This window comes from Cicer arietinum, chromosome 3 (genome assembly GCF_000331145.2).
Source record: "Cicer arietinum cultivar CDC Frontier isolate Library 1 chromosome 3, Cicar.CDCFrontier_v2.0, whole genome shotgun sequence".
In the NCBI taxonomy this organism is placed as follows: Eukaryota; Viridiplantae; Streptophyta; class Magnoliopsida; order Fabales; family Fabaceae; genus Cicer; species Cicer arietinum.
The window spans coordinates 71349978-71377657 of record NC_021162.2 but is presented as its reverse complement, the minus strand read 5'-3'; the positions used below and the strand labels follow the sequence as shown (position 1 = coordinate 71377657).

The 27680-nt window shown below is 26.2% G+C and overlaps 4 protein-coding genes across 4 annotated transcripts in view; 3 read left to right on the top strand and 1 right to left on the bottom strand.

The window, feature by feature from the left end:
• Positions 1 to 176: 176 nt before the first annotated feature.
• LOC101513895 (vacuolar protein-sorting-associated protein 37 homolog 1) lies at positions 177 to 4139 on the bottom strand. Its single transcript, XM_004494046.4, has 7 exons — positions 3988 to 4139; positions 3575 to 3760; positions 3386 to 3473; positions 1469 to 1508; positions 1324 to 1370; positions 771 to 891; positions 177 to 657 (listed from the first exon to the last, which is right to left on the bottom strand). Exons 1-7 carry the CDS (start codon positions 3999 to 4001, stop codon positions 497 to 499), a joined length of 657 nt encoding a protein of 218 aa, XP_004494103.1. The 5' UTR covers positions 4002 to 4139; the 3' UTR covers positions 177 to 496.
• A 2668-nt stretch (positions 4140 to 6807) lies between these two features.
• LOC101513580 (protein RGF1 INDUCIBLE TRANSCRIPTION FACTOR 1-like) lies at positions 6808 to 9214 on the top strand. Its single transcript, XM_004494044.4, has 4 exons — positions 6808 to 6994; positions 7089 to 7274; positions 7475 to 7690; positions 8418 to 9214. Exons 1-4 carry the CDS (start codon positions 6992 to 6994, stop codon positions 8625 to 8627), a joined length of 615 nt encoding a protein of 204 aa, XP_004494101.1. The 5' UTR covers positions 6808 to 6991; the 3' UTR covers positions 8628 to 9214.
• Positions 9215 to 13994: 4780 nt separating this feature from the next.
• Positions 13995 to 16901, top strand: LOC101513252 (purine-uracil permease NCS1-like). Its single transcript, XM_004494043.4, has 2 exons — positions 13995 to 14532; positions 15494 to 16901. Exons 1-2 carry the CDS (start codon positions 14067 to 14069, stop codon positions 16735 to 16737), a joined length of 1710 nt encoding a protein of 569 aa, XP_004494100.1. The 5' UTR covers positions 13995 to 14066; the 3' UTR covers positions 16738 to 16901.
• A 9130-nt stretch (positions 16902 to 26031) lies between these two features.
• The window catches only part of LOC101511637 (probable 2-oxoglutarate-dependent dioxygenase SLC1), a 5326-nt gene continuing 3677 nt past the window's right edge, over positions 26032 to 27680 (top strand). The window contains exon 1 of the mRNA XM_027332495.2: positions 26032 to 26208. The gene's annotated coding sequence lies outside the window, so the exon portion shown is untranslated. The remainder of the gene's footprint in view (positions 26209 to 27680) is intronic.

The following is a 27680-nucleotide window of genomic DNA, read 5'->3' as shown; positions in this document are numbered from 1 at the left end:
GTACAGTTTTGCTATCTTGAATATCAAATTTGAAACATCGTATGGCACTGTATATCTCTGTCTCTCATTTACATTTCATCTTATATACAGCATACACAAATTTCGAAAATATTATCCCACAGAACATTTCCCAAATAAGTAAAGCACTTATATAAATGTTACAAAACAACAGCAAATCCTTTAATAGTGATGATGATAATCATAAAGAAGCATATATACTTCAGAAAAATACTGTTATAGGTAGTACAGTTAAAAAAGCCTAAAAGAAGGTGCAGATAAGTCCGTACATTTTCTAAAGATGGCACAAAACTACTCGATAGTGAAAACAAACGCATTTATGAATACAAATCACTACAGGGAACAATGTCAATTTTCAAGGTGTGCATACGAATGTTTCTCACTCATCAAAGATAGCAGCATATGTTTCTCTATCCACCCTAGTACAACTTACACAATTGGTTTACTCTAGTATACTTCATATTCCATATGTCAGGGATCATATATTTGATGTTTTAGCAGCAAGATGTATAAGAGTTCCCTTGTGGTAAGAGTTACGTAACTTCTTGTATTTCTGCAAAAAAGCTGCAAGGTCAATCTCTCTGTCAAGGAGATGCTGGTGCAGATTTTCAGATTCCTCATCTGTCTTGTTCACGGACTCTGCAAAATTATAAATTCATCATATGTATGCATTAGCCTCGGGTCACAAAAAAAATAGTGAAAGAGTTGAGACCATCAGAACGAATGCAGAAAATTATAAGTTCAAGTCATACCTTGAATTCTTTGGAGAAGGGATGCAGGGGAATTCAACTTTAACATTTCTTCTTTCTGCTTCTCAAGCTCATTTAGTTTCTCCTTAGCAGCAGCTAATTCGGTTGTCCGAATTATTCTACACTGTTTCCAATGGGAAGAAGGAAAAAAATTCCGTAATCAGCACAAGATTTTAGATATTAATTCCTTGCAGTCAGTGATCTCCTACATTCACGCAGTAGTTCGACGCCGTCCAATCTTGATTCACAGATTTCGAGCGAGCTTTTCAAATCAAATGCAATCTTAATTCCTAACAAGTATCCTAAGAGCATATGTTAAGAAATCAAAAATAGAAATTTTGTCTTGAAAAAAAACAATTTAAACTTTTAAAAAGTTGAATACAGAAATTCCAATGCACTTTCAATGTTTTATTTCTATATTTAGATCACATTTCCCATTTTTTTAAACCCAATGAAATACTCACTGCGTGAATGTAGGGATCCTTAACAGCAGAGAATCCATTTTCCAAGAATTCCAATTAGGAAAGAAAAACCAATCATAGGGCCGTGACCTTACCTGATTCCTAAGTTCCATCATACGAGGTTCCTTTTGTAGATTTTCCTCTGTATTAAAGACAAAAGTTTGAGATGTTCTACACCACTTAACTGATGGAAAACCATTTAATATCAGCACTACTAATAAAATAAATTCTATCACTCACCTGCAAGCTGCAAATTCTCCTTACGAAGTTCGTCTTTCAGCTGATCATATCAATAGACCATAAATAGTTAAAATACAAGCAGATACAAATTCGAGCATCAGCAACAAAAGCAAAAAACTGCAGAAAAAGTTTGAGCAAATGAATAATACAGTAACAAAAAAATTTCCAGCACATTCGGATGCGATCACTCAGTGCAGTTGAGCACAGTTAATTACTTGTGACAGTTTGAGTAGTGTGATTAAACATCATTCCAATTGTTTGTGGTTATGTATTAAAATCTTATACAGTCAATTTAGAATTCTACTATTGACTCTTCCAATATGGCAACTCTTTGTTAGGACCCAAGTTTATGATCATAGTCACATGCATAATGAGAAACACAAGGGGTGATGAGGAGTTAGTTGGTCAGTTGAGAGAAGTGAAAAGGAAATTGGAAAGGAAAGAACAAAGTTTCTCGAATGTCTAGAACAGGGGATTTATTGCATCTGCAGGTTCCAGTTCCACGTGTCTTTGTATCTTCATTTCATTTCCAATCTTGTATCCAGTTGACACAGTCACTGATAAAGATTTCCCATCGATATACATTATTATTCTTTCTATGCTCTGAGCTAGTTCTACCACTACAACAAACAACCAAAGCCTTTTCCGATACTAAGTGGGATTGTCTTAAACTCTTAATTTCCGCTTAATTACTCTCGTAAAACTTCATAGTTTGACTTATTATACGGGTTTAATCCCTTCAAAATTTGCATAGTTTTGTAAATAAACCTGTGTATTCTTTGGAATTGGAAGGATTAAGTATCAGCCTCCATTATAGGTACTGCAGCCTACAGGCTGGGATTTTAGGCGCAAGAATCTTAAGAATGTTTTTGGGATGATTCAGACTAACAATTTTCCTCTTCCTCTCATCTGAAATCACTAGAAATACATGCCTGATGTTGTTTTCAGTTTAAGATATTAGGGGCAACTCGCAGAGAAAAAAGGATTATCAAACAAAAAGTTCAACTATTAGGTTCACAATCACATTTTAAGATGGTATAAGCTGTAGCTAAGTATTACCAAATACAGGCATTGACACACTCCCCAACCCATACATAATCTATAAAGATAACAAAATCTGACGCTTCCTATCTATGAACTCTACACATAATTGGCAAGTCAGGTAACAGCCTTCTGATACCTGTATTATTCAACAGTTCCATCACCAAGGCAGTATAGCTCAAAAAGCACACGGTCAACTAGGAGAATTTTCATCATACGTTTCTACACATCCACCCCTTATTCCAGAATGTCCAAGGGTGTATGAAGTAATCATACATACTCAAACTCTCAAAGACACAAAAATCATTGTAGAATACCACACACACATTCAACAGAACATATAGTGGCATACAATCCCTGAAGTGCTCATTGCATTATAATTTTTTTGTAATACTAGCCAATTGGATAGAATTGTCAATCATCTAAATAGGAGCATTTCCCTAGGCTGTATACGGACACAGCCAAAGCCAACGCAGCACAACAATGAAAAAAAATACTAGGTAATAACAACAACTAAGCCTAATCTCACTAAGTAGGGGTCAGCTACATGGATCAAATGACACCAACTGTTATATCATATAGCATATCTCTTTCAAGCTCATTAACCTCTAGGTCATTCCAAATAGTTTTCGCTTATAGTTTTTCTAAGTCTTCCCCTGTCTCTAGTGATTTGACTACCCTCCATTTGATCTACTCTTCTTACTACATAATCTACATATCTCCTCTCCACATGCTCAAACCACCTAAGCCGAGTTACTACCATCCTATCTACTATATGTGCCACCCCAACTCTCTCTCTCTCTCTCTCTCTCTCTCTCTCTCTCTAATGTTGTCATTCCCAATCCTAAAGATTAGAGATAGTAATAACAAACTTACATTGTTTTGAATCTTGACCTGGTCAAGTGAATTTAGAAACTGTTGATACGCATCTTTATCAGATAAAAGCTTCCTTAACTCATCAACACTGATCAATTTACAAAGTTCACAATAAACACAACATTAAGATAATGATATCTTAAAAATGAAGAAAACGCGGAAAAATAAAACATTATGTTAGTGTTAAACCTTTTGTCCCTCAAAGAAGCAATAGTTTCAGCGGCCTCTGCTGGTGGAATATGTGAAGAAGGCCTCGGTGAAGCGGAAGAGGAAGTAGGTGTAGCAGGTCTTGAAGAACTCGATGAGCTCATCACAGATGGTGAATACCACGACTGTGATGATTGTGCATCCTGCGATTGTTGCTCTTGTGATCCCCTGCGAATAAACAAGAACAACAACATCAACATCAATGTTCTTCCCTAAATTCATATTATTCTGTTGATTATTGTCGAATTTTGGCAATAAATCAGAAAATTTAGCTTGTAGTTGTTGTATTGAAAGTGTGATGGAGAGTAAATTACAGGAAACTCGAAAAAGAAATAGATTAAAGAGAATTGTGAAATAGAAATGAGGTTTTAGAATTGAAAAGGAGAAAAAATTACCAGAATCGAAACATCGCTAGTGCTTAATTGGTTCTGAATTGAATCGATTGATGATTCACGGAGCGAAGAAACAACGGAACCCACGAAATTTCAGAGAACCTGGCGAGAAGGAAAGAGGAAATAAAATACGCTCTTTGAGGTTTCTTAAAGAAATTATATTCATTTATTTAAATTATACTGTAACATAAAGTCAAATTTATTAAAAATTAAGTGAATAAATTTATAACAATTCAAGTAAACCGTGGAAAATGACAACATCTTTATAAAGATAAAATATATGAAATATAAATGTTCGAAATATATATGAACTTTGACAACGTAAAAATTATTATTGAAATTTATAATAGACTAAAATTATTATATCTATCAAAAAAAAGTATTGAACAATAAAAATTTTAAAATTTTTTTGATAAATTTTTTTTAATAAATTTTCTACAATTCTTTTCAAAGAAAAATAGATATAAAGATTTTTCGATAAGAAAAAGTTTTAAAAAATTTTCAAAAAAAAAGTATTTACAATTTTTTCTCAAAAATTTTCCCAAAATAAATGTGATTTAATTTTTTTTGTGATATTTTTTTGAGAAAATAAAATTTAAAAATTCCAAAGAAAAAAATATTAACTGAAATTAAAAAGTAATTTTTGAATTAAATTTAATTATTTAATTTATTTTAAATATATAAATTTATTCATAGATTATTTAATTAGTTTAATTTTTGTTTCCACATTTAACCGTATCTTTTGGGGGATAACTATTGCTTATGAAGCCGGTTTTGGGATGATTAACGTTGGCTAAAGCTATAAGTTTGTTTAAAGCTTTTGTCTCCAAATATTCATAGGTCTCTTTCTCTTTTGAGAAATCAAATAACTATGCGGATGGCCTGCTTAATTTGGGTTTGAACAGACTGTTGTCAATCTCATTCACGTGAATTCTCTTTCTCTTCTATTGTCTGATGATATTTTTTAGTGTTTTTATACTTCTCTTTTGCTTCATTTGTAGACGCTCTTGCGGACTCAAGCTTTTTTATTTTTTTTTAAGTGGATCATCTTATAGATATATCAAAGAACAATAATGGATTTTATTATTTTACATTTTAGCTACCTTAAAGTAGCATAGTGCAATATTTAAATTTATGTGTCTTCCCATAAAAGTAAAAGTACTCTTTATGTCGTGTATCGAGTGTCATAATGGTTAATAACAATAATTTTATATTATTGTTACACTCTTTTATTTTAAATTTTTCTTAGTATGTTAAACTAATTGTTTAATACAATTTATATATTAAAAGATTTTAGGAATATTTGATATACATCACAAATTCGACCTACGTTATCCGCTTCTTCACACTTTGCATACACAAGTTTCAATATTATACTCTTTAAAAAAAATGTAAAAAAACCAAAAGTAACACTTAACATATAACAAAGAGAGTATCTCACATCAAAAGGGTGGTTATTATATTGAATATTATTAAAATTAATTTATTTTAAAACAATTTCTAGAATACTGTGAAAAAAAAATATATTGGTATTATTAAAATTTTAATCAATAATTGAATTAATTTTCCATTAACTAATTCATCTCAACATTTATATATTATATATTAAAAATTGACTAAATTAACAGTACTAATACATTTTTCTATTAATTTTAGTCTCCAACAATTATATAAATTATTTTTAAAATTAAAATTTTAATAACAAATCAAAAGAAATCAAAAGTGCAAAACTTAAAATTTGTGTAGTGTTAAATCTATAACTTAGCCACACTTATTCATTAAAGTAACCTTATTCAACTACTAATCAACTGATTTAATATTACTAAAATATATCAATTTGTAAATATACCATAGAAGTCTCATTTTTTTTCAATAGAAAATCATATGTATTAGTAACAAATGCCTTTAAGACATTTGTTTAGAAATCAAAAATAAAAATTTAAAATTAAAAGAAACAGATTTTAAAATTTTAAAAAGTTAAATACACAAATTTCCTAATGATTTGTTACTTTATTTAGATCACTGAAGTATTTGTTAGCATTTTTTAAAATAACCATTAAAAACATACTTTAGCAAGCATTTCAAATTTTTAATTACAAAAATCAAAGTTAAATAAGTTTTTATTTCTAAAAATATATCATAATTCGTATTTAGTTCATCTAATTTTTTTTAAATAATAGTTTTTCAAATATTTTCTGTTAATAATTTTAATTATTGTTTTAAATCAATTCATATATATCTTTTAAATTTTTTAATTATTTTTTGTATACATGTTTAAAATATTATAAAAATCTCTCATACAAAAAGTTAAATTTTCTTAATAGAGAATCAATTAAATATAATTTTTTGAACTTTTAACATTTAAAAGTTTATATTTAATTTATTTTTTATTACAAAATTTAAATATTTATAAAAAAATTGATAATATTATAAATATAAAAAATCATTTAAAAATTTAAACAATATGTATAAATTGACTAAAATAATCAAATTATTGATTAATTTTTTTTAAAAAAAAGTAATAATAAAATATTATATATTTATAGAGAGAAAAGAAAGTGTATTTGAATTTGGAAAAAAGAGGTGACGCAAGATTCTTTTCTTTGTGATGCAATGCCACGAAGGTATCCACCAATCTAAGATGGGCTTCATCAGTAGCGCCACGTAATGAACCGGACCCTGGGCTTATGTAGAGATCCAAAGTAGCGTAAGCGCCAATCTCATCTCCTTCATCCAACGTCTATAAATTCCCCTCATCCACCACTTTCCATCTCATCCGTCCATTCCCTTTACTTGTTTAATTTAATCACCCTTTTTCGTCCTTAATACACTATAGTCTCTTTAGCGTTGTTTTGTCGTTGAATTCTAAGTTGAAGGCCGTTTACTCTCTCTCTCTCTCTCTCTACATTTTTCATTTTCATCTTCCTCTTCCAATCTCCGCCAATTGAATCCCAATACCCCCCCCATTCTTTGAATCTACATTGAGCCACATTATATTATACTCGCAATGGTATTTATTTATTTATTTATTTATAGTTTCAGATTTAAATTTTTATAATGTCTATGAATTTGAAGATTTTAAGAATGTTGTTTTATTTGAACAGGACACAGGAGAGTTGGTACCACCTTGGCTTGAACCATTGCTAACAACACCGTTTTTCAATGTGTGTCGGATTCACGCTGACGCCGCTAGAAATGAGTGTAACATGTATTGCTTAGATTGCAATGGCGATGGTGCCTTTTGTTTTTATTGTCGTTCTTCAAGACACAAAGATCATCAAGTCATTCAGGTGGGGTGTACATAGCAATTCTACTAGTTACTCCAAATTTTCCGATATTTTTATTTTATATAAATAAATATTTTTTGGGTTTTAATTTTAATATTAATGCATTTGGAGAAATGGGCTAGCTGCTGATTTTACAATTTTTGATATGATGACATTGGCATATATAAAAATGTAATGGTCATTTGTTGTTGTTGTTAAATTAGATAAGAAGATCTTCGTATCATGATGTAGTGAGGGTGTCAGAAATTCAGAAAGTGTTGAACATAAGTGGAGTACAAACATATGTGATAAATAGTGCTCGAGTTTTGTTCTTGAATGTGAGGCCTCAACCAAAATCTGGAAAAGGAGTTGCTCACATTTGTGAGATTTGTGGAAGGAGCCTGTTGGATTCATTTCGGTTCTGTTCTTTGGGATGTAAGGTGAGATTTATTATTCTTATTATAATTATAATTAATTTATTTGTTATATATTATTATATTTATTATTATTATTTATTATTTATTTCTATCTCTTTGCTAATCTTACAATATTGTCCAATGTCCATATCATTATCAACATGCACATCATTCACAACTCAATCATATGGGTATAACACCCACCACCCATACATCATCACCTACATTTGAAAGCCCATCTCCATCATTCAACATCATAATTATATTCCCACCGATTATAAATATTCATCATGCCTTCATAACTAGTATAAATATATAGCATTCACAATTTAATTAATTAATGAAATTTATGTTATTAACCTTACAATTTATTCTTATTAATAGTTAAAACCACGAGTTTAATAAATTGTAATTAGGATATTTGACTCTCCAATTGATGCATAAGATATTTTCATAAATTTAAGTTTTTTAGATCATTATGAGACTAATGTCCCGTCATTTCAACATTAATTAATTTTACATTATAATGTTATTCTTCAAATAATTAATTTTACATTATTATCTAATTAAATCTCACTTTTTCTCTAGATGTTAATTCGAAATTAATTAATTTGAAAATAACGTGATAATGTGGATTAAAATGTGATATTTGATGGGATGAAAGTGTAATTATGTAGCATTGAGGAGGGAGCATGAAACATGGCATGTTATATACAAATAATTGAATGATGTAATTTATGAATTGAATTAGCTTGAAAGAATAAAGAAAAATGGAGATGCAAGCTTTGGTTTGGATGGTAAGAATGAAGCAATGAGAATGGAAGGGGTGTCAAGTAGAACAACAGAAGAAGAATTGCGTGAAAGCTCAACACAAGATATGTATCCTGTCACGCCTCCTCCACCTCCTTTAAATGCAAGGAGAAGAAAAGGTATTCCTCATAGGGCACCTTTTGGATCCTAATTCTAATGGATACCTTCTACACTCCAAATTGGTACATATTCAATATTCACCTTTGGATCATTTTTTCCTTGGAATACAATACAACCTCTATTTGGTGGGAAAACCCTATTATCATTATTATTATTATTATTATTATTATTTTACAATAAAAGTGAAAAAAATATCACAGGAGCCTTTGGAAGGGGTTTTGTCCAAGGTCCATGATTTGGAAAAGAAAAGGAAAGGGTATATAGGAAAGCTCCTTCTTTTCCGGTTTGGGTCCCTTAAAAAAAACAATTTCTCCCTTGTGAAGAACCAATAATGCATATTTGTTTAATAATTTATTTATTTATTTAATATAGTTGCGGGTATACATGTCATTAACAAATTAAAAAGCAAGTCTTTGTGGAGTCCGTTTTATAGTTTCATATTCATTGCCCCACCATTCACATGGGCCGTTTACAAAAAGATAACCACAACTTTTTATATTTTTTTATTTATTTTTATTGTTTATTTTATTAATTAATACGTCTGCATGTAAAAGTAATCAAGACAAATCAACTTTCTAATTTATCCTATTTTATTTTTGCCAATTTTGGAGATCTAAATGGATTGGCCACACTTTTTCTCTCTTTTCCCTTTATGCTAAATCCATCCTCTCGTTATAATTTCTTTTATTCTTCTATTGATTACATTTTTTACAATTTGTATTAATTAATTGATTTACTTAGCTTGATAAAAATAAATTGATTTACTTAGTAAAGGTAACAACAAATAAGTGAATGAGCTATTCTTTAAAGTAATTATTAAACTAATGAGCCAATTATGAGTTAGGTAAAATGTGTTTGAAATTTTGAGTCTCTAAGAACTTAACCGATGCATAATGCATCTACCTTTAACCTTATTCAAGAAATTTATTATTCAAAAAAAAAAAGTGATCAAATATAAGAATTACCTTACTACATAAGAAGAATCTAAATCACATGGCTTTGATTAGACAACCATGTTTTTATAAAATATAAGAGTAGAGAATTAGAGATTGCTTTCCAGCGTGGGATTCTTTTTCTTTTTATAAGCAACAACAATGTGAGTTAACTTTCGTATAATACAATTCTTTAATTTGAAGTTTTTCTTTCTTGAGCTTAGGTTCCTTTTATTTATATAAAATAACTCTTATAAACTCAACGCGATGTGAGCCTAAGTGCTTGCAGCAACAACAAAAATCACATATTGTTTAAAATGGAAAAAAAAATATCTGATTGTATTTGACTTTTAAATTTTATTTTTATTTTTAAAAGTGACTAGCCAGCTACAGTAATCATTTAGGATAAAAATTCCAACCAGAAGAAGCATATACGAATTGATGGCTAATAAAGTTTTTCAATTCTAAAAGCAGGTATTATATATTCAGGACCGGATTTGACTTCGATTTTACTGAAAATCATTTTAATATATTTTCACTTAAATGTTAATTAACATAGTACAACAATATATGTCATATAGTTTCATTACTATGTATATGATAGTGCAAAAAAGTTTGACTAAAATATTCAATCATATACGCTAACGTATCATGCCGTAAAATTATTTTCTAAAGTACCTTTACAAATATATACATGGCGAATTTAGAATTAAAAAAAAAATATATATATATATATAAACGATGAGATTAGATATATGTGTCAAACTTTTTTGTCCAGGATGTCATAGTAACTAAATTCTAATATATATTGCTGACAATGATATTTCAAGACCAACCACTTTTAGAAGAAGCAACTTATTATTGAAAAACAAGAATGTCATGAGAAGGGTAATTAAACTAAAATGTTTAGATATCCATTTAATCTGTCGACTTTGACAAAAAAAAATTGCTTTATTAAATATGATCAAAAAATTTCTTATATTCAAAGTTTGAGTGGGGTCGACGTATTGATATCCATCCATAAACTTGAACTAACCCGGCTCCCACTAGTTAAATAATTAAGTTTTTTAATATTTGTTTATATATTTTAATATATTCTAACTAAGGAATATTATATTTTATGAGAGGAAGGAGAAATAAACCCTAAATTATGTTTATATTTTTACTTATTATAAATGAAATGTGGAGTTGGATGTTGAAAAAATTGTGACTAAGTACATTACATCATAATATTTGTATATAGAAATGAATAACAGTAAAAGAATTTAAAATTATAATGATAAAATCTAAAAAAATCTTAGGATTGAAATTAGAGTTTGATCTATATTATAAGAACCAAAAACGCTATTAGCTCAAAATTTTATCTCACTGACTTATGACTAATTTATTTTCTAATTTTTATCTTTACTATTAAAAATGTTTCTCTTATATCTATTATATAAAGAGAAATTCACAATCCCAAAAACAATATTATATTCCATAAAAAAATCAATTCTTAAAATTAAAAGTTGTAAATTTACAACTTTTCTTATAAATAAGACCAAAAATTTCATAAAAAATTATTTTATAAATAATACCGGAGAGAGTATCTTTGAAAAAATTTCTTAAATCTTCAAATTATCATATCCAGTGAGATGAAGTCAATAGTTCATGACATACACAATGGCTTAAAGACAAACAAATACGAAGAGAAATAATAGTCTATCTCTAGTTAAGAAGACTAGAAAGTTGTATATGGTTAATAAAAATATAAACTTGCCAATACTTAAAAAAGAGTATAAGTTTGCCTCTGGTTTAGAAAGAACATAAGCTTGTTGTTTTTGGTTGAGAAAAACACAAGCATGTTTATGATAAAAGATAAATAAGTGAATGTAAACTATTTCGTACAGTCATCACCTCGTTAATAAGAAGAAATAAGTATCGAAGAAGTCAACACACAAAAATTAGTGAATTTTCAAAGAAAAATCTTCTCTGTATGTAATTGATATCTTTGCTCAATTATCAACGTTTCATATTATTGAAATAACTTTCACTTCACTGATCCTTAAAGTTATATCTCAATGTTTTGATACATCAATACCAGGAATCCACGTTTGAAAATTGAGTCAACCAATAAAATCAAGATATTTTCCAAAAACTCAAAAAGAGATGGAATTTTCAAATCCTAATTAAGGACAGTGTCTGAAATCGTAACACCACATTCTACAATTTTGTACGAATTGGAATTCCACTACTTGAATAAACACAATCAAGGACAAGACTTGAAGTTTTAACTATAATAATTACATAGAAACAATACTCTCTTGAAATTTATTTCAAAACTAATTGTTAGAAGTATTGAACAAGTTCGTTAATTGTTTAAAAACAACTCTTATTGGATTTTCTAAACAGATTAAGATTAAAATCTAAACACAATTTATTGTAATAGTTGTATCACAAATTACATAGTAAACTAAAGAGGAGAGATAACATCAATATATCTTAAATATTGTATTTTGAATTTGCATAATAAAAAAAATCTTTTAAAAGAGAAATGACTAGACGTAGCTACCGAATTCTGTAAATTAATATAAATTGTTATATCATATTCTCTCTATTCTTTGTTTATTAGTCTTACATATAGTTTTATTAATTAGTAAAATGTTTTTTTTTTTTTTTATATAAATCTATTTTTGTCAAATCTTTAGCTACCAAGTTCGGTAAACAAGTAAAATTGCTAGGACATATGCTCTCTACCCTTTGTTTATTATTCTTGCATATGGTTTTATTAATAAACTGTTTTTTTTCTCTATAAATCTATTTTTGTCCAATCTTTTACATTTTTTTTATATAAACTAAGTGTCGGAGACTTAATAATTTTAAAATAAATTTACAAAGGTTTTAAACATAACTTTTATAAATTATAATTCAATCTACCTTGTTGTATTTATTCTTCATAATTTTATTGTGGGTGATAATCAGAGGTAAAAAGATATGGATTGAATTAATCTTTACATAAATAAATTTTATCTTTTACTTGGTATAAATTAATTTTTTAAGTATGATTTGATATTTTTAAAAGTTTGATATGATATATAATCTTAGTTGAAGACTCATTCTATATTTACGTCTTTATCAAATTAAGTTCTTTTATGTGTAATATGACATTTTTGATTAATTACTTTTTTATGTTATTAATTACTTTTTTTAATGTGTGATTTGACTTTTTCTTGATGTTTGATATGACGCCTAATTAAAGACAAGTTTCATATTAATTTATTTAGGAAACTTAAGTTTTGATATGTCTGGCATGACTTTTTTTATAATATAACATTATATAGTAGCTTATTTAAACTATATATTTTACAATAAAGCTTTTAAAAATGTTAAATTTTATAGACAACATTATATTATAGGTTCTTTATCTTATAATTAGTTATAACAATTGAATCATTTATTTTTATTTTTTCGTCTAAATTTTTTTCTTTTAATATATATACATGATTATTTTTTTATTTAAAAATGTTAATGTGTCTATTACATATGACTAATTTTTATATATTTTTAATTATTTTATTTTCCACCGATTTTTTTAGAAATACAATTCTTGGTTTCTTAAAAAACATATGAAATTTATCAATCTTTCATCTTTTACAATTTAGAAAAATAAAAAAATTCAATCCATCAATCACCTTTTTTAAAACGTCCACTTCCAATAATCAAAATCTTTACCACAAAAATCTTAAAATCCCTAAATTAAAATTCCAAAATTCCGAAATAAAAGCCCAAAAATTACACCCATAAAGATATCAAAGTTGAAGAAGTTGATCATTGATAAATGATAGATGGTGTGGAAATGGGGATCGAGAATTGAGTAATTATTTTAATAGGAAGAATTTTTTTTATTATCTACTTCGCAGTCATTTGGATATTTTAGAAAGGAAATAATAAAGTGATATACATTTAAAAATTAAAGTTGGTAGTGGGGAATATGACAAGGAAGTGAAGGGGTTATATTGTTGGAATTGGTTGGAAAGGGGTGAAGTTGTATTGGATGATTGGTGCAATAATTTTATTTTTCTTTAATCTCCTAATTATTAATGGAAAAAAGTCACAATAATTTGACTTCGACTCAGAATTAATTAAAGTTAAATTAAGAAATATTTAATCTATTTGAATTTCAATCTTATTGAACGATTCATAATTAACCACTTGAGTTTAAAAATTTAATTAATTATTAATCCATTTATTTTTCCAACATGACGGTAGATATGTAGCTATATTTCTCGATACTTTTAATGTTAATATAAAAGACATTTTTGCTTCGTTCAAAAAAAGTTATTTATTCAATCATGGTCTTATAATATGTATTTATATTTCTTTAAACAATGAATAGAATAAAATAAAAATGATATTTGTCAACGTTGCACATGATAAGAAGTAACCGAAATTAAACTTGATCATATATAATTGCGCTCTTTCATTCACATGAGATGTGAATATAATAATTAGTTTCTACAACTTTAAAAACAAGAATCTGAATTTCTAAGAACTATACAATGAACATGGTATCAAAATGTCTCAACCTCAATATTTCTTCTTCTCACCCGAATATTTTTCTTGCAAATTCAAAAAATCCAAGGCCTTCTCACACTCTCACCCTTTTTTCATCACCAAGAAAAATAAACAAGACCTTCCATTCCCAAAACCATAATTTTTCCTTAGCTAATAATGTTTCTTTGAGATATTCCAATTATAAAGTCCTTTTTTCTTCTTCACAAAGTTTTGAAATAGAGCCTGATCCTACACTTTCCAATGATGATCTCAAACCAACTACACCAAGTCAAAGGACATTTTCTAGAATGGAAATGGCTGGCCTTTGGGTAGGACTTGTTGTGGGAGTCCCTTCTTATTATCTTGCTGGTAGTCTTGTTGATCTTGGAATGGCTTGGTGGCAAGGCATAGCAACTGTGGTTGTAGCCAACATGATCCTTTTTGTTCCACTTGTCCTCACTGGTCATCCAGGTACTTATATATGCATCTAAATGTTAAAACATTATTAGAAGCATTTTCCTCCAATTAGTGCCAAATTATCTTTAACTTAATCGATAAGTGTTATACAAATTCTCATTTTTCAATGCAAAGATTATAAATGTTCTAAGAGTATGTTTGGATGATGAAGTTGAAAATTCTAGAGAATTTAAAATGCAATATGCTTTAATTAAATACTTTTTATTTGTAATTTTTTTGTTTCAATAGGATAATAAAGATTATTCATTTAATAATTTTTTGTTTGGATACACTATAATTTTTGTTCACTTTAGATGAGTTTAAAACAATGCATAAATATAACAATGAGAGTTTATTTATAGTTGGGTTGTTTTTATAAATTTTAAAAAAATTGGGGTAAAAATATAAATATAAAAATCAAAGTTGGTCCAAATTATATTTTAAAAAATAGGGTCAGATTTACAATTTTAGGAAATTGAGGGACTGATATGTAAAAAAATTAAAATTTAAAAATGTGTAGCGACCAAATTGCATAATTTTAACAAATTATATGGACCAATTTGTAGTACACATTTTATAAAGCAAAAAAAGAATTTCAAATTTTTAAATAATATTTAAAATTCTTTAAATTTAAGTTAAAAAACACATTACAAAATTTCTTCCGTTTAAAAATTTCTCGTATTTATTATCCAAATAAAATTTGAGATTGGCTTCCAAAGTTACATTACCTTATAAAACTATTTCATTCAAACACACTCTAAAAAATAATATAGTTGAAATAGAAAAGTCAAATTTATATTTAAATTACCCAAAAATTATATATATTAGTTGTGGAACATATATGATACATCGTGTATTTGGTATCTCCTCATGAACTTATATGACTATTTCTATGCATACTATTATTTTTTATAATAGAAATTTAGGATGAAGAAATAATCCATGTAACATAAAATCTTGAAATTTATTATTGTAGGTACTCGTTATGGCATATCATTTCCGGTCCTAGCTAGATCGTCTTTTGGTATCCATGGTGCTCACATTCCAACTCTCCTAAGGGCCTTAGTTGGTTGTGGCTGGTATGGAATTGAATCTTGGATTGGTGGTGAAGCAATTTTCCTTCTTTTACCAAATTCAATAAAACAAACTACATTATCTAAATGTCTACCTTGGCTTGGCACCTCCCCATTAGAATTTTTTTGCTTCTTAGCCTTTTGGTTGGCTCAATTATCAATTGTGTGGAAAGGAATTGATGGGATTAGAGAGCTTGAAAAATACTCATCTCCAATACTTATTCTACTAACTTCTTGCCTCTTGATTTGGTCTTATGTTAAAACTAATGGATTTGGTCACATGCTCTCATTATCCTCTAGGCTCACTAATTCACAATTTTGGTCTTTATTTTTCCCTTCTTTAACCGCTAATATAAGTTTTTGGGCTGCCCTAGCTCTTAACATCCCTGATTTTACAAGATATGCTAAAAGCCAAAATGATCAAATTATTGGTCAAGCTAGTTTTCCTATTTTAATGGGTGCATTCACATTTGTTGGTATTGTAGTGACATCATCAACAAAAATTATTTTTGGTCATGTTATTTCCAACCCAATTCAATTACTTGGTCAAATTGGTGGATTTGTAACTACAATTCTTGCAATAATTGGTATAAGCCTAGCTACAATTACAACCAATATTTCAGCCAATGTTGTAGCACCATCAAATGCTCTTGTAAATCTTAATCCAAAGTTGTTCAATTTTAGAAAAGGGGCATTATTAACAGCATTGTTAGGAATTGCATTTCAACCTTGGAAGCTTCTTAAATCAAGTGAGAGTTTTGTTTATACTTGGCTAGTTGGATATTCAGCATTGATGGGTCCTATTGGTGGAATTATTCTAGTGGATTATTATATTTTGAAGAAAACTAATTTATGCATTGAAGATTTGTATTCAAGAAATCCTTATGGTGCTTACTATTACTCAAGTGGATTTAATGTGAAAGCAATTGTGGCACTAGTTGTTGGAATGTTACCGGTGATTCCCGGTTTTTTGCATAAAGTTGGAATCTTAAAATCAGTTTCTGAAACTTTTGTTGTTGTTTATAATAGTGCTTGGTTTGTTAGCTTCTTTTCTGCAGGATTGGTTTATTGGATTCTATCGAATTTGAGAAATAAATTGGATGAATCTGCTGCTGGCGGAGACAACCTTTTCTATGCTCCTAAGTAAAAACAGAGGAAATCAATGTTACTTGTGCAATATCCGAAACGTTTGTATATCTATTTTAAACACCTAAATGTTGCATATTATATTCTCTTCCTCTCAAATTAACTCATTCGTACATATTATAAAAGTTGTATACACAAAAGAAATAAAATATTATTTTTCTTAAATTATTTTTGTTAAGTATTGATATTTTGTTGATGTTATAAATACATAGTGGAATATATTACATTAGAAATTATATAAATAATATATATATATATTATTAATTAAAAGATTATTCATTTTAGAACAATTTTATTTTTGCAAAAGAGTCAATTATAATTATTATGAGACATTAAGAATAATAATATTATTCGAATAAATGTTATCAAATGTACATTTTTTTTTGGCACGATTCTTATAAAAAAATATTAAAAATTTATGGTGTATGATATTGGAATTATGAAAAATATGGATGTTGTCAATCATTTATAAACTTGGACCATAATTTTAGTACTAATATTATTCTCAGGATTCTAAAAGCCTTTAATTTTGAATTCACTCTCAAGATTTGGCTAGTTAGTGTTTGAAGAATTTGGTTTGCAAAATAATCATTATGTTTTCAAACAATAAGAGTGTTTGTTGTACAATCTTATAATTCGTATTAGAGTTAATTGTAATTTTAATATAATGTAAAAGGATACCAAGTAGATTTGTACTAATGGTAGATTAATTTCCTTAGTTGTTTAAGGGTTATCAATTTTGAATAGTTTTATTTATATTTATTGGGTATTTAGAGGGTGTTGATCTTAGCCCTTTGTAAGTGCTGGTAGGGATAAAATAGGTTAGACCGATCGACAGAGACTTACGTTTTAGTCTACATTAGGTCCAAATCATACCAAATTAGGTCAGTTTAAAAACATAATTAGTTAAAAAGGTCATGTTACAGTCACCGAATAAGGCTTTTAGAACTATTAGGTCAGTTTATTTAAATAAATATAAATAATACCCTTTTTACTATTATAATTATTATATTAAATTTTAATTTTTTTTGTTATATATTCAACTTATAATAATTTACGCATATTAACCTTATTTAGTTTTTGACATATTTAAATATATTATTAGAAAATATAATTTTAATATAATGTTTATAAAATTATAGTGTTCAAAATGTGATTTCTTATTTGAGTTACTTATTATAGTCTAGATAAGTATTATTAATATAACACCACAATAGAGAATAAAATAGTGTTGCTCACAAGTTTAAAGGGGGTTTTAAGTTTTTAGTTTGTAGGTGTTTCATTTTTTCGATTTAATGATTTTGTGGTTTTCTTATTTCCTGTAAAAAAAAATTGTTTTTATTCTGTAACTGACTCGGATTGAACTAAGAAATTAAGGTATATAGTTTTTTAGACAATGAAGAAAAAACAAAATCAAGAAATATTATTTGTTTTTTAAATCAAACATGGACCAGCCCAAAGTTTAGAGGGTCAGCCCAACCCAACCTTATTTTTAAAAATAGGAAATTATTATCTCATATTCTTTTTTTTATACTCATATTTACGATATATATATATATATATATATATATATATATATATATATATATATATATAAACTATTTATTTCATTTTATTTTTAAAAAAACAAAACAAAACAAAAGTGTCCTACTTCATCTTCTTCAATTGCGTTTTAAAAAATTAATATACACAGATGCGTTTTAAAAACTTTTAAATTAATATTTTTTGGTTTAAAACACAGATGCGTTTTAAAAACTTTTAAATTTAAATTTTTTTTATTTAAATTTATTCCTAAAAACTTAAACTTAATGTGTTTCATAAAATTTAAATCAAAATTTTTGGTAAACACTGTGAACAAAATGTGTTTTTGAAAGTTTTTTTTTTTTTAATGTTCTGACACTTTTTAAAAAGTTTATTTATTTATAATTTTGTTTTTTTTAATATAGTATTGTTCCAAAACACAAATGTAATTTGAATTTTTTAAAATATTTTTGTTTTGTTTTAAAACTCAAACTTCAAAATTTTCAATATACACTTTAATGTGTTTTCGAAAAAAAATTATACTGTTATGATAAAGTTTGTTGATTTGTAATTTTGTTTGTTGTGTTTTTCAAAAATAGTGATTTCCAATTTTATTTTTTTAAAACAAGGATAAATTGAAAAAATCTCATTCAAATTTGAGAGTAAAGATATAAGGTGTAGGTTATAAGATAAAATTTTCTAAAAAAGATTAAATGGACTCAACAAATGAATCGTTATAAGGACTCTAATTATACCATCATTTAAAAGTTTGTTTAGTAAATCATATAAAAATATTTTAGTATATTTGTTTATAGACCACTCATTTAATATGATGTTGTTTTATGATGACACTTCCTTTAATTCTAAGTGATTTATTACATTTTAATTTTTTTAAGTTAAATGATAGTAAATTTCAATTTGGGACACAATAAGATTAATAGAGTGCACATGTCTAGCTATAGCTATATGTTCTCTTTTGATTAATTTAAATTTAACATTCTGTGACAGTTTAGTTGTCCTTTGTATAAATTTTTAGTTCTATTTATTTTTGTTTTTTCGGAGCCAAGCTCCAGTTATTAAAAAAAATGAAAATAATTTTATTAGATATACTTTAGATTTATAAAGTATTCTTATTTCAAGTTTAGTTTATTCAAAAAAAATTGTCTGTATTTATCTTCCATTTTGTGATTATTTTAAGAACTAAGCATCAATGAAAAAATTCACCAAAATTACTAAATTGAGATCCTAAAATAACGTGGTTCCTTTAATAAGTAAAAGTTGGTTAATAAAAATTGAAAAAATTTAGGTTAGATAAAATATTTTTTTATTAATTTTTGTTTATATATAAGGTTAGAATGTTTATTTCAACATCTAATTCTACGATTAGATTTGACCGAAAAAAGAAAATCTATAGTAATATTAGTTCGGCTTTTAAGATTTAGAATATTTCAATTCAAATATATTTCAATCATCTTTATTGAAAGTGTATATCTTATAAATCATATATGTAAAATTTTACATAAATATAAAATTATTTGATATATTATTAAAATAAATTTAAACTAATATCATATGCATTTTTATTGAACATCAATAATCTTCTTATGTCTCCATAATATATTAAATGATTTTAAATTTGTGTAAAATTTTATATGTATAATTTATTCAATATAAATTTTCAATTAAAAAAAATGTTTTAGAGGAATTAAAAAAAAATTGAATTGAAATATGAAAGGATTCAAACTTGTAAATATTCTCTTGCCCAAATTATCTGTACTTTTACTGCTAATATATATTGTTGGCTTATAGCATCATTTCATAATGCCACTTGCTTGGAATAGCCAACAAAATTTAAAAACTCTATTTTAGGATTTGTTTGATTTGGCCTAAAAAAACTCTATTTTAGTATTTTAAAAACTAAAAAATTTGTTTAGATTATTTGTTTTTAAAAATTATTTTTAATATTATATTTTTTAAAACCAAAAAAATTAAATAGATAGATAGTGTTTTATTTTTTATTTTTCAATTTTTTTAACTCTCTAATCAAAAACTATTTTAAAAATTGAAGTTGTCAAACATAGTTTTTTTTAAATTTTCTATTTAAAAATAATTTTTTAAAATTTATTTATAAAATAGTTTTCAAAAAATAAAAAATAAAACACAATAAAACTAATCGTTAACTAAGGAGTATATATGATATAATAATCAATATATAGTTGTTATTCTTAGGAGTCACGGACTCATGATGTTGGTTTGAAGTTTGGAGTACACCATATCATAAGATTCTCTTATTATTTTATTTATTTTAATTTTAGAAGACGTCATAAATTTCATTGTAATTAATTTATACAATTGAGACAAAACATCAAACATAATAATATTGACATTTGTAAGTTGACTTAGGACTTAGGGACATCTCTTCATAAGGTTTACAAATTACAACAAACATTTCTTCGCTTTGATATTCATATATAAATAAATTAATTGTTAGACTTAGACTCCGTTTGATAAAATTAAATTATAAATTAACTCATAGCTGAAAAGATGGTTGATAGCTGAAATGTTAATTGATAACTGAAGATTTATAGAAAAAAACTAATGAATTGAATGTTTGGTAAATTTAGTATTAAATAATATAAAATGATATAATTATTTAATTAAAAATAATAAAAAAAATATTACAATATAAAATGACATGATTTTTTTTTTGTTACACCATTTTTTTTATTACAATACAAAAACAAGTTTTAAGAGTTCTCTAAATTTTTTAACAAACTTCGTGTATATAAATAGTAATTGTAAAAACAATACAATTCATTCTGTTTACAATTTGACACAAAAATAAATTTAATTTTATCACAACGATAAATTTGAAGATGAAGAAATAATAATAAATATGACAATGCATACCTTAATTAATTTCTTGTAAAATGAATAACATGAAATTTATTTATTTTGATAAGTAATTAAACAAACTGAGTAAAACTCTAGTCATCGATAATAAGATATACGTTAGTGATCTGGTGGATGAGAGAATGGTGATTAAGTGAGATAGTTATTTTGTATTACATAAACATAATAAAAATATAATAATAAAGTTATAAATAAAAGAAAATATAAAAAAAAATATATAAACTATATGCTCAAATGCTTCTTGAAATAGCGTATCAAAATAAACTATAAATTAACTAAAAAAACTTATTTATTAAATACATATATTTTAATTAAATAAATTTATAAACTAGCTTAATAAGCTGTAAACTAATTTATCAACATTTCCATAAATAATTCATCAGAATATATGGGCTTAAATTATTTGGTTTGTAGAATCTTGAATCCGCGTGTGATTATAGCCATAAAAAACAAAGTTGTATTCTGTGTGTGTTGTTACACAAATTTATTAAAATTGTGATTGGGTGACAGACCATAAAATGGTATGAAACACAGCTTATAGTTCACGGCATGACATTAACGTGAGGTGGGACAAGTGAATTAGGAAAAATGGCATCCAATGAATCGAGGACATAGGACAAATGTGAAGCTTATCAATCACTAATACTATCTTTTTTTTTTTAAATAACTGATGTTAGTGATTAATGGTTAATTAATTACTAATACTTAGGTCTAACTATACATTCACAATAGTACAGGAGCTTCAATTGGTGAAGAGTACAATTTTTTTTTTATAATATACTTTAAAATTTAAAAAGTTATATTAATATTTTTAATTTTTTCATTTTGATTACTCTAATATTATATTTAAGTTATATGAAAATATTATTTACAATTTAAACAAAGTACTTTAAATTTTGTATGTTATTTAGTTACAATATAATAATTTAAAATAATTTTTAATTATTAAAATTATATTTTTTTATTAACGATTTAATTTTTAGGATTAAAATATAATCTGTAAAATATTACGACGGTTTGCCAATACTAGTAGTAATGATTTTTTTGTTTACACTATTTGAAAAGATAAAGAAATGTTATATGGTGAAATCATTCAAGTTAAAATATATTATTTTTTGTACAGATTAATTGTATTTATTCCTTTCTACATTATATTAATTATTATTACTATTATTTTATAAAATTTCACGTGAGAAAATATAGGCCATCATAGGTAATAACATAATAAGAACTGAACAATGTAATAATGTGTTAGTGGAGAGAGGATATAAGATATATTTGATGAATGAGGTGTGACAAGTAGAGAGTAGAGTTATAAGGAGGTAAATGATGTTTGATTTCCACAATAAAAAATATTAATAATAATAATATGTTGGAGTCTTTGATATCAATAGTTGTTCGATTAATGTTTGATTATGTGGTTGGGGTAGTAGTCAATGATTATTGAAACGATGTTTATATTGACAGACATCTGAAATGGTGGTGGTGATGACAGATAGTGGTTGAAGGTGGGTGGTTGGTGATATTGACGATTATTAGAAGTGGTGTCATATGGTTGTCAGTGGTGAGCGTAGTTAAAGATGTTGAGAGTGGTAAAAAGTTGGATGAATGGTGGTGGTGGTGGTCGAATGTAGTAGGTGGAAGTGGTCAATAGTTGTTGAAACCATAATTATATTTATTGTCTATATATATAGTGGTGACATGTTAATTTAAGTAAAAAACAAAAATTATAAATTCATTTTTTGTTTTAAATTTTAAAGAGAAATTATATTCAAATTAAATTAAAAACCAAGGTTCATTTTAAAACCAAAAACTAATGATCACGGTCTGTAAGATAGTTTATAGTTCCAAATTGTTAGGACCCAGTACACACACTACACACGTCATTACTCGGTGAGACTTGGCAATGGCATATGAGATTTCATTTCCCTGTAATGCTTGTTTTTGTGCGGATAAAAAGCTTCCTTTCCTAGAAAGCCACACTATTTATAATTTGATTTGGTCCACGTGTATATTTGGGGTTCTTTTCTATCTTCTTATGCTTACATTTACGTTGTCATATTAGATTTAAGGGTAAATGATTAAATTTTATATAAACTATAAATAAATTCAATATTATATATAAAAGAGATATGATATATATAACAGTTTTTTATAATAATTTTATAATATTTGACGTCAATAAAAAATAAAATTAAATATTAAATATATAATTGCATTCTACAAATATAATAAAAATATAAGATTAATTCTCGATATAGTTGATTACAATAACGATTTAAGATATATGAAGTTCTTTTAAATTGAAAGATCACATATCACAATGCTGAATATACCTCTTATCATTAATTTATTCTCCAGAAAATTGGAAGAAAAAAAAATACAGAAACATTAATTTGTATATATATATACATCATAGATCGAGAACAAACTTAGAAAAAAAGAGTTGAAAGTACGTAATAATAAAATAGGCAAAATATTTTAATATTAAATTTGTAAGAGAATAAAATAAATATAATTTTTATATTGATCAAATAAAAAAATTATTACAATAATAGTAAGTATAATGAAGTTTAATTATATATTCAAATAAATAAAAAATTAATTAGAATAACTAATCTATAATTAACATATAATGAAAGTATCTGATTTGTATCAAAGTTTACATCTTTAATACACAAGGAGAGAAAATTACTGACTAACTACCAAGGGAAAAGATAACCAACACCTAAAACAACATTATCTAAACTACTAATCAAATAACAGCCGAATTAAAAAACTAACTATGGTAAAAAAACTATGGTTAACAAGCTCTTAAAAAACAGTCCAATATTATACGAGAATAGGATTTGATTACTATCAGTGTATTTGGAAGGAAGTAAAACACAAATCTTTGAGTAAATGTTTAATAAACTATAAAAAAAGAAAAACTATTTTAGATTTGAAGTACCATTTCATTGCTTTAATTTTTTTAATAAAAAACGTGTAACTAGTTTAGCAGATTAATTTGAACAATTTTGAAAGAGGATCACTGAGCCGCATTCAAAAGAAAATTAAGTAAAGTTATCATCGCCTGAAGAGTGTGATCATTACCAATTAACTTCGAAGATTTGAAATGCATCACATTCTATATCACCATTCAAACAATATAAAGTAGAAGCAATGAATAAATTAAAGAAAACATAATACAAAGCGATCGATCGAGAGTATTATATTATGCTGGCTGATAATAAAATATTGCCGCAGCTATAAAACATGCACATAGCCACTATTAAAAGTTTTAACATGATGACGTGGAAAGTAAATAAATGTACGCAGATTGAATTGATTTTCGATTAATAAATGAATAATTCTAGAAGACATTAATAGCCATCAAAAATAAAAATATAACTAGAAGGTAATTGAATTCAAAGTTCAAACACTAACGAAGTTACTACAACAAAATTTAATTAAGCAGGAGCCAAACTAGAATGAATAAAGGTGTTCTTATATCAATACATAAATAATTGGTCGAATATTAAAGTTATTACGATGAAACGAAATTGTAAATTAAAATAAATTTAAAAGAAAAATAAATAAATAACGTCTATTCGAAATAGGATAAAAAAATACAATGGCGTAGATATATTCATATATTTTTTATATGAAAATTTTATTATATAGACTACAAGAGATATTCCAATATAGAAAACAAAACAATATTAGTAGTATATAATTTACAACAATGAAAAGCTTAATTAACCGCAAATATATTAAAAAAATCATTCTACCAATTGAAAAATGACAAGGCCATCTCGATGAAGAAACTTTAATATACTAATAAAATATGATATGACTGTGGAGCTATATGTCACTTTAACTTAAAAAACTATTTTATTTCTCCCTAACCACAAAACCCAAATTTCAACCTTCCAAATTGTATTATTCACCTTTGCACAGTTTACAACGATGAATTGGGTGGATAGATAGAGCAAGGCATCTTTGAGAACAATAATATCAAGTCAAATGATGTTGTGATGAAGACACTCAACTATTTGTGTTCCAATTTGTTTATTTCTTTGTGCAATTATTTAACAATTTTGTGTTGTGTATATTTAAAATAAATTAAATCGGTCAGTGGGAAAGGAGCAGTAATATATTAATGTCCAAAAGTCAGCTATATCTATATATAGTTTTATGTAATTAAATAATATTTTATACAAAAAATAATATTACAAGATTATGTTACAAAAACAATTATTTAAGGAAAACAAAATCAAGTGATTGATGAAATATAAGTCAAAGGCAGATTAATTTTTAGAATCCAAAATCGAATCTTTACTGAAATAATTTGTGTATTTTAAAAATTTTAAAATTATGATAAGTCATAGCTACTAAAAATCATTGTGAAACACTGTTAAATTTGCGGTAACAAACGTCAAATTAAACATAGATTTCTTAATTATATTTTATTTAGCTCTCGATGATATTTCATATTACTATTGCCCTATCCTCAGTAGAATCGAGGTGATAAAAAAAATCAGTAGAATCGATGTGATAAAAAAAATGATAAGAAAAATAGAAATTGAGAGGGTAGGGTCAAGTTAGAGAAAGAGACAATGTAGTTATTAGAAATTTGAGAGTGATGAGAAGAGATGGTTGTTGTCTTTGTGTAATGGATCTGTCTAACACCCCGTGGTCTGACTGGACTTTTGTCAACGCTTTTGTTAATTGGACTTCAAATTAATGGAACTATGGAATCAGTCTTCTGGTTTCACAAAACCTCAATCTGGTTTCTCCAAAACTTGCTACTTTTCATTTTCCTCTGTCCCACATTTCCTTCTTCCATTTACTATAAATACATCACAACTAACATAACATTATCATTCATTAAAATCAACCTTGTTTCTCAATTTCTCACTTTCTTATCCCCATTTTTAACCATCCATATATTTCTCAACCAAGGTATAGTGTAGGGAACAACTCAATTCATATAGCAGATTGTTTTAGTTTGGTCTAAATTCTCATTTCACAAAAGAAAAAGAAAGGGTGTCAAAAGGTAAGTAAAATAAAATTACAAATTGTTTGGACCAATGTTCAAACTCATATGTTCTTAATTGATTTGTTATAATTAGTTGAAGTTATTTCATTGGACACACACTTATAGTAGAATTGCATATTTCTTTTGTTGTTAAATAGTTGTTCTCAAATGATTAAGGAGCTTTTGTGTTGAATTAATTGAGAGTATTGAATTTGAATCTTAACTAAAATAATTTTTAATCAAATTTTATTAATTTTCAAGTCAAACTTTAAATTATGATATAGTGTCTTTTCCTTAAAAATTGGAGAAACATAAGAGTTAAGATAAAAATAATAATATTTTCTCGTTAATTACGCGCGCGTCAGAATTTTAGTATCAATTTTGTCAGTGATTTTTAAATAAAATATCATTTTAAAGATTTTTAAAGTTATATTTTTTTAATCTTGGTGAAAACTTAAAAGTTGATCTATTATTCAAGGACATCAATTATCATAATTGGAGTTGATCGATAAAATGAGCTATTTTTTTAAAAATAAAATCAAACTCATTAATGATAAACTTCTTCAACCTTCATGAATGATCTAGATTTCAATCTTTGAATTATTGTAGTAATATGGTGATTTCTTTGATCACTTGCACTCTTTCTCCTCACATCTATCAAAATACATGAAATAAATGTATAAAACAAAACTTACAGTTAAAGAGTATACAAAAATATAAGATCTTAATTTTGTTGATTCTTATATCTGGTTGCAATATATATCTTATAATAATTGACATCTACATCAATTAGATGTTCATAATATATTTTTGTATAGTGACCTTAAAAGAGAAAATCTATATGATTTTATCTCTCGGGTTACTTCATCAAAACCAAACTAAGTTTATAAATAAACTAAATTCATTTATGAATTAAAACAATCAACTAAACAATTATTTTCCGTGAAAAAGAATCACTGTAAATTTTATTTTATTACAAAAATAAATAAATAAAACTCTAAAATATTGATCTTAAACAAAAAATTCAAATTCGAAAGTGAATTGTGAATAGAGAAAATATTAATATTCTACATCCTCCATTAAAATAACTAATATAATTTGAATTTTAAAATAACTAATAAACTATATAATTTGTGAATATATATAATGTCCCTCGAAAAGGAAAAACAAACAATATAATTATTATTTGCAATATCTCCTAAATAAATGTATCAATTTTATAGTAAGATTTTCTATTTGTAGTATTTAAACTATCTGTGTAAAAAACTGTACTATAAATATACATTTGTACTACTATTTGATATTAATTTTTGTTAACAATTTTGTCCAATACAAGGAACCTAAACATTTGATGCCAATTGTCTTTCTTGTGTGAAATTGGATTTTTCAACCTTTTAAGCATGGTAGCTCCAATTTTATAAACAGTCTTTTAACCCCTAATTTTCAAAGTGACATTCGCACCCACAAAAATTAAATGATTTTTTTTTTTT

Coding starts and splice junctions, on each gene's coding strand:
- LOC101513895 (XM_004494046.4), bottom strand. Junction 1,509..3,385: donor AGGTCAAGATTCAAAACAAT/GTAAGTTTGTTA, acceptor TGATATGATCAG/CTGAAAGACGAACTTCGTAA. Junction 892..1,323: donor TGATGGAACTTAGGAATCAG/GTAAGGTCACGG, acceptor CATTGGAAACAG/TGTAGAATAATTCGGACAAC.
- LOC101513580 (XM_004494044.4), top strand. Junction 7,275..7,474: donor AAGATCATCAAGTCATTCAG/GTGGGGTGTACA, acceptor TTGTTAAATTAG/ATAAGAAGATCTTCGTATCA. Junction 7,691..8,417: donor TCTGTTCTTTGGGATGTAAG/GTGAGATTTATT, acceptor GAATTGAATTAG/CTTGAAAGAATAAAGAAAAA.
- LOC101513252 (XM_004494043.4), top strand. CDS start 14,067: ATGAACATGGTATCAAAATGTCTCAACCTCAATATTTCTTCTTCTCAC. Junction 14,533..15,493: donor TGTCCTCACTGGTCATCCAG/GTACTTATATAT, acceptor TTATTATTGTAG/GTACTCGTTATGGCATATCA.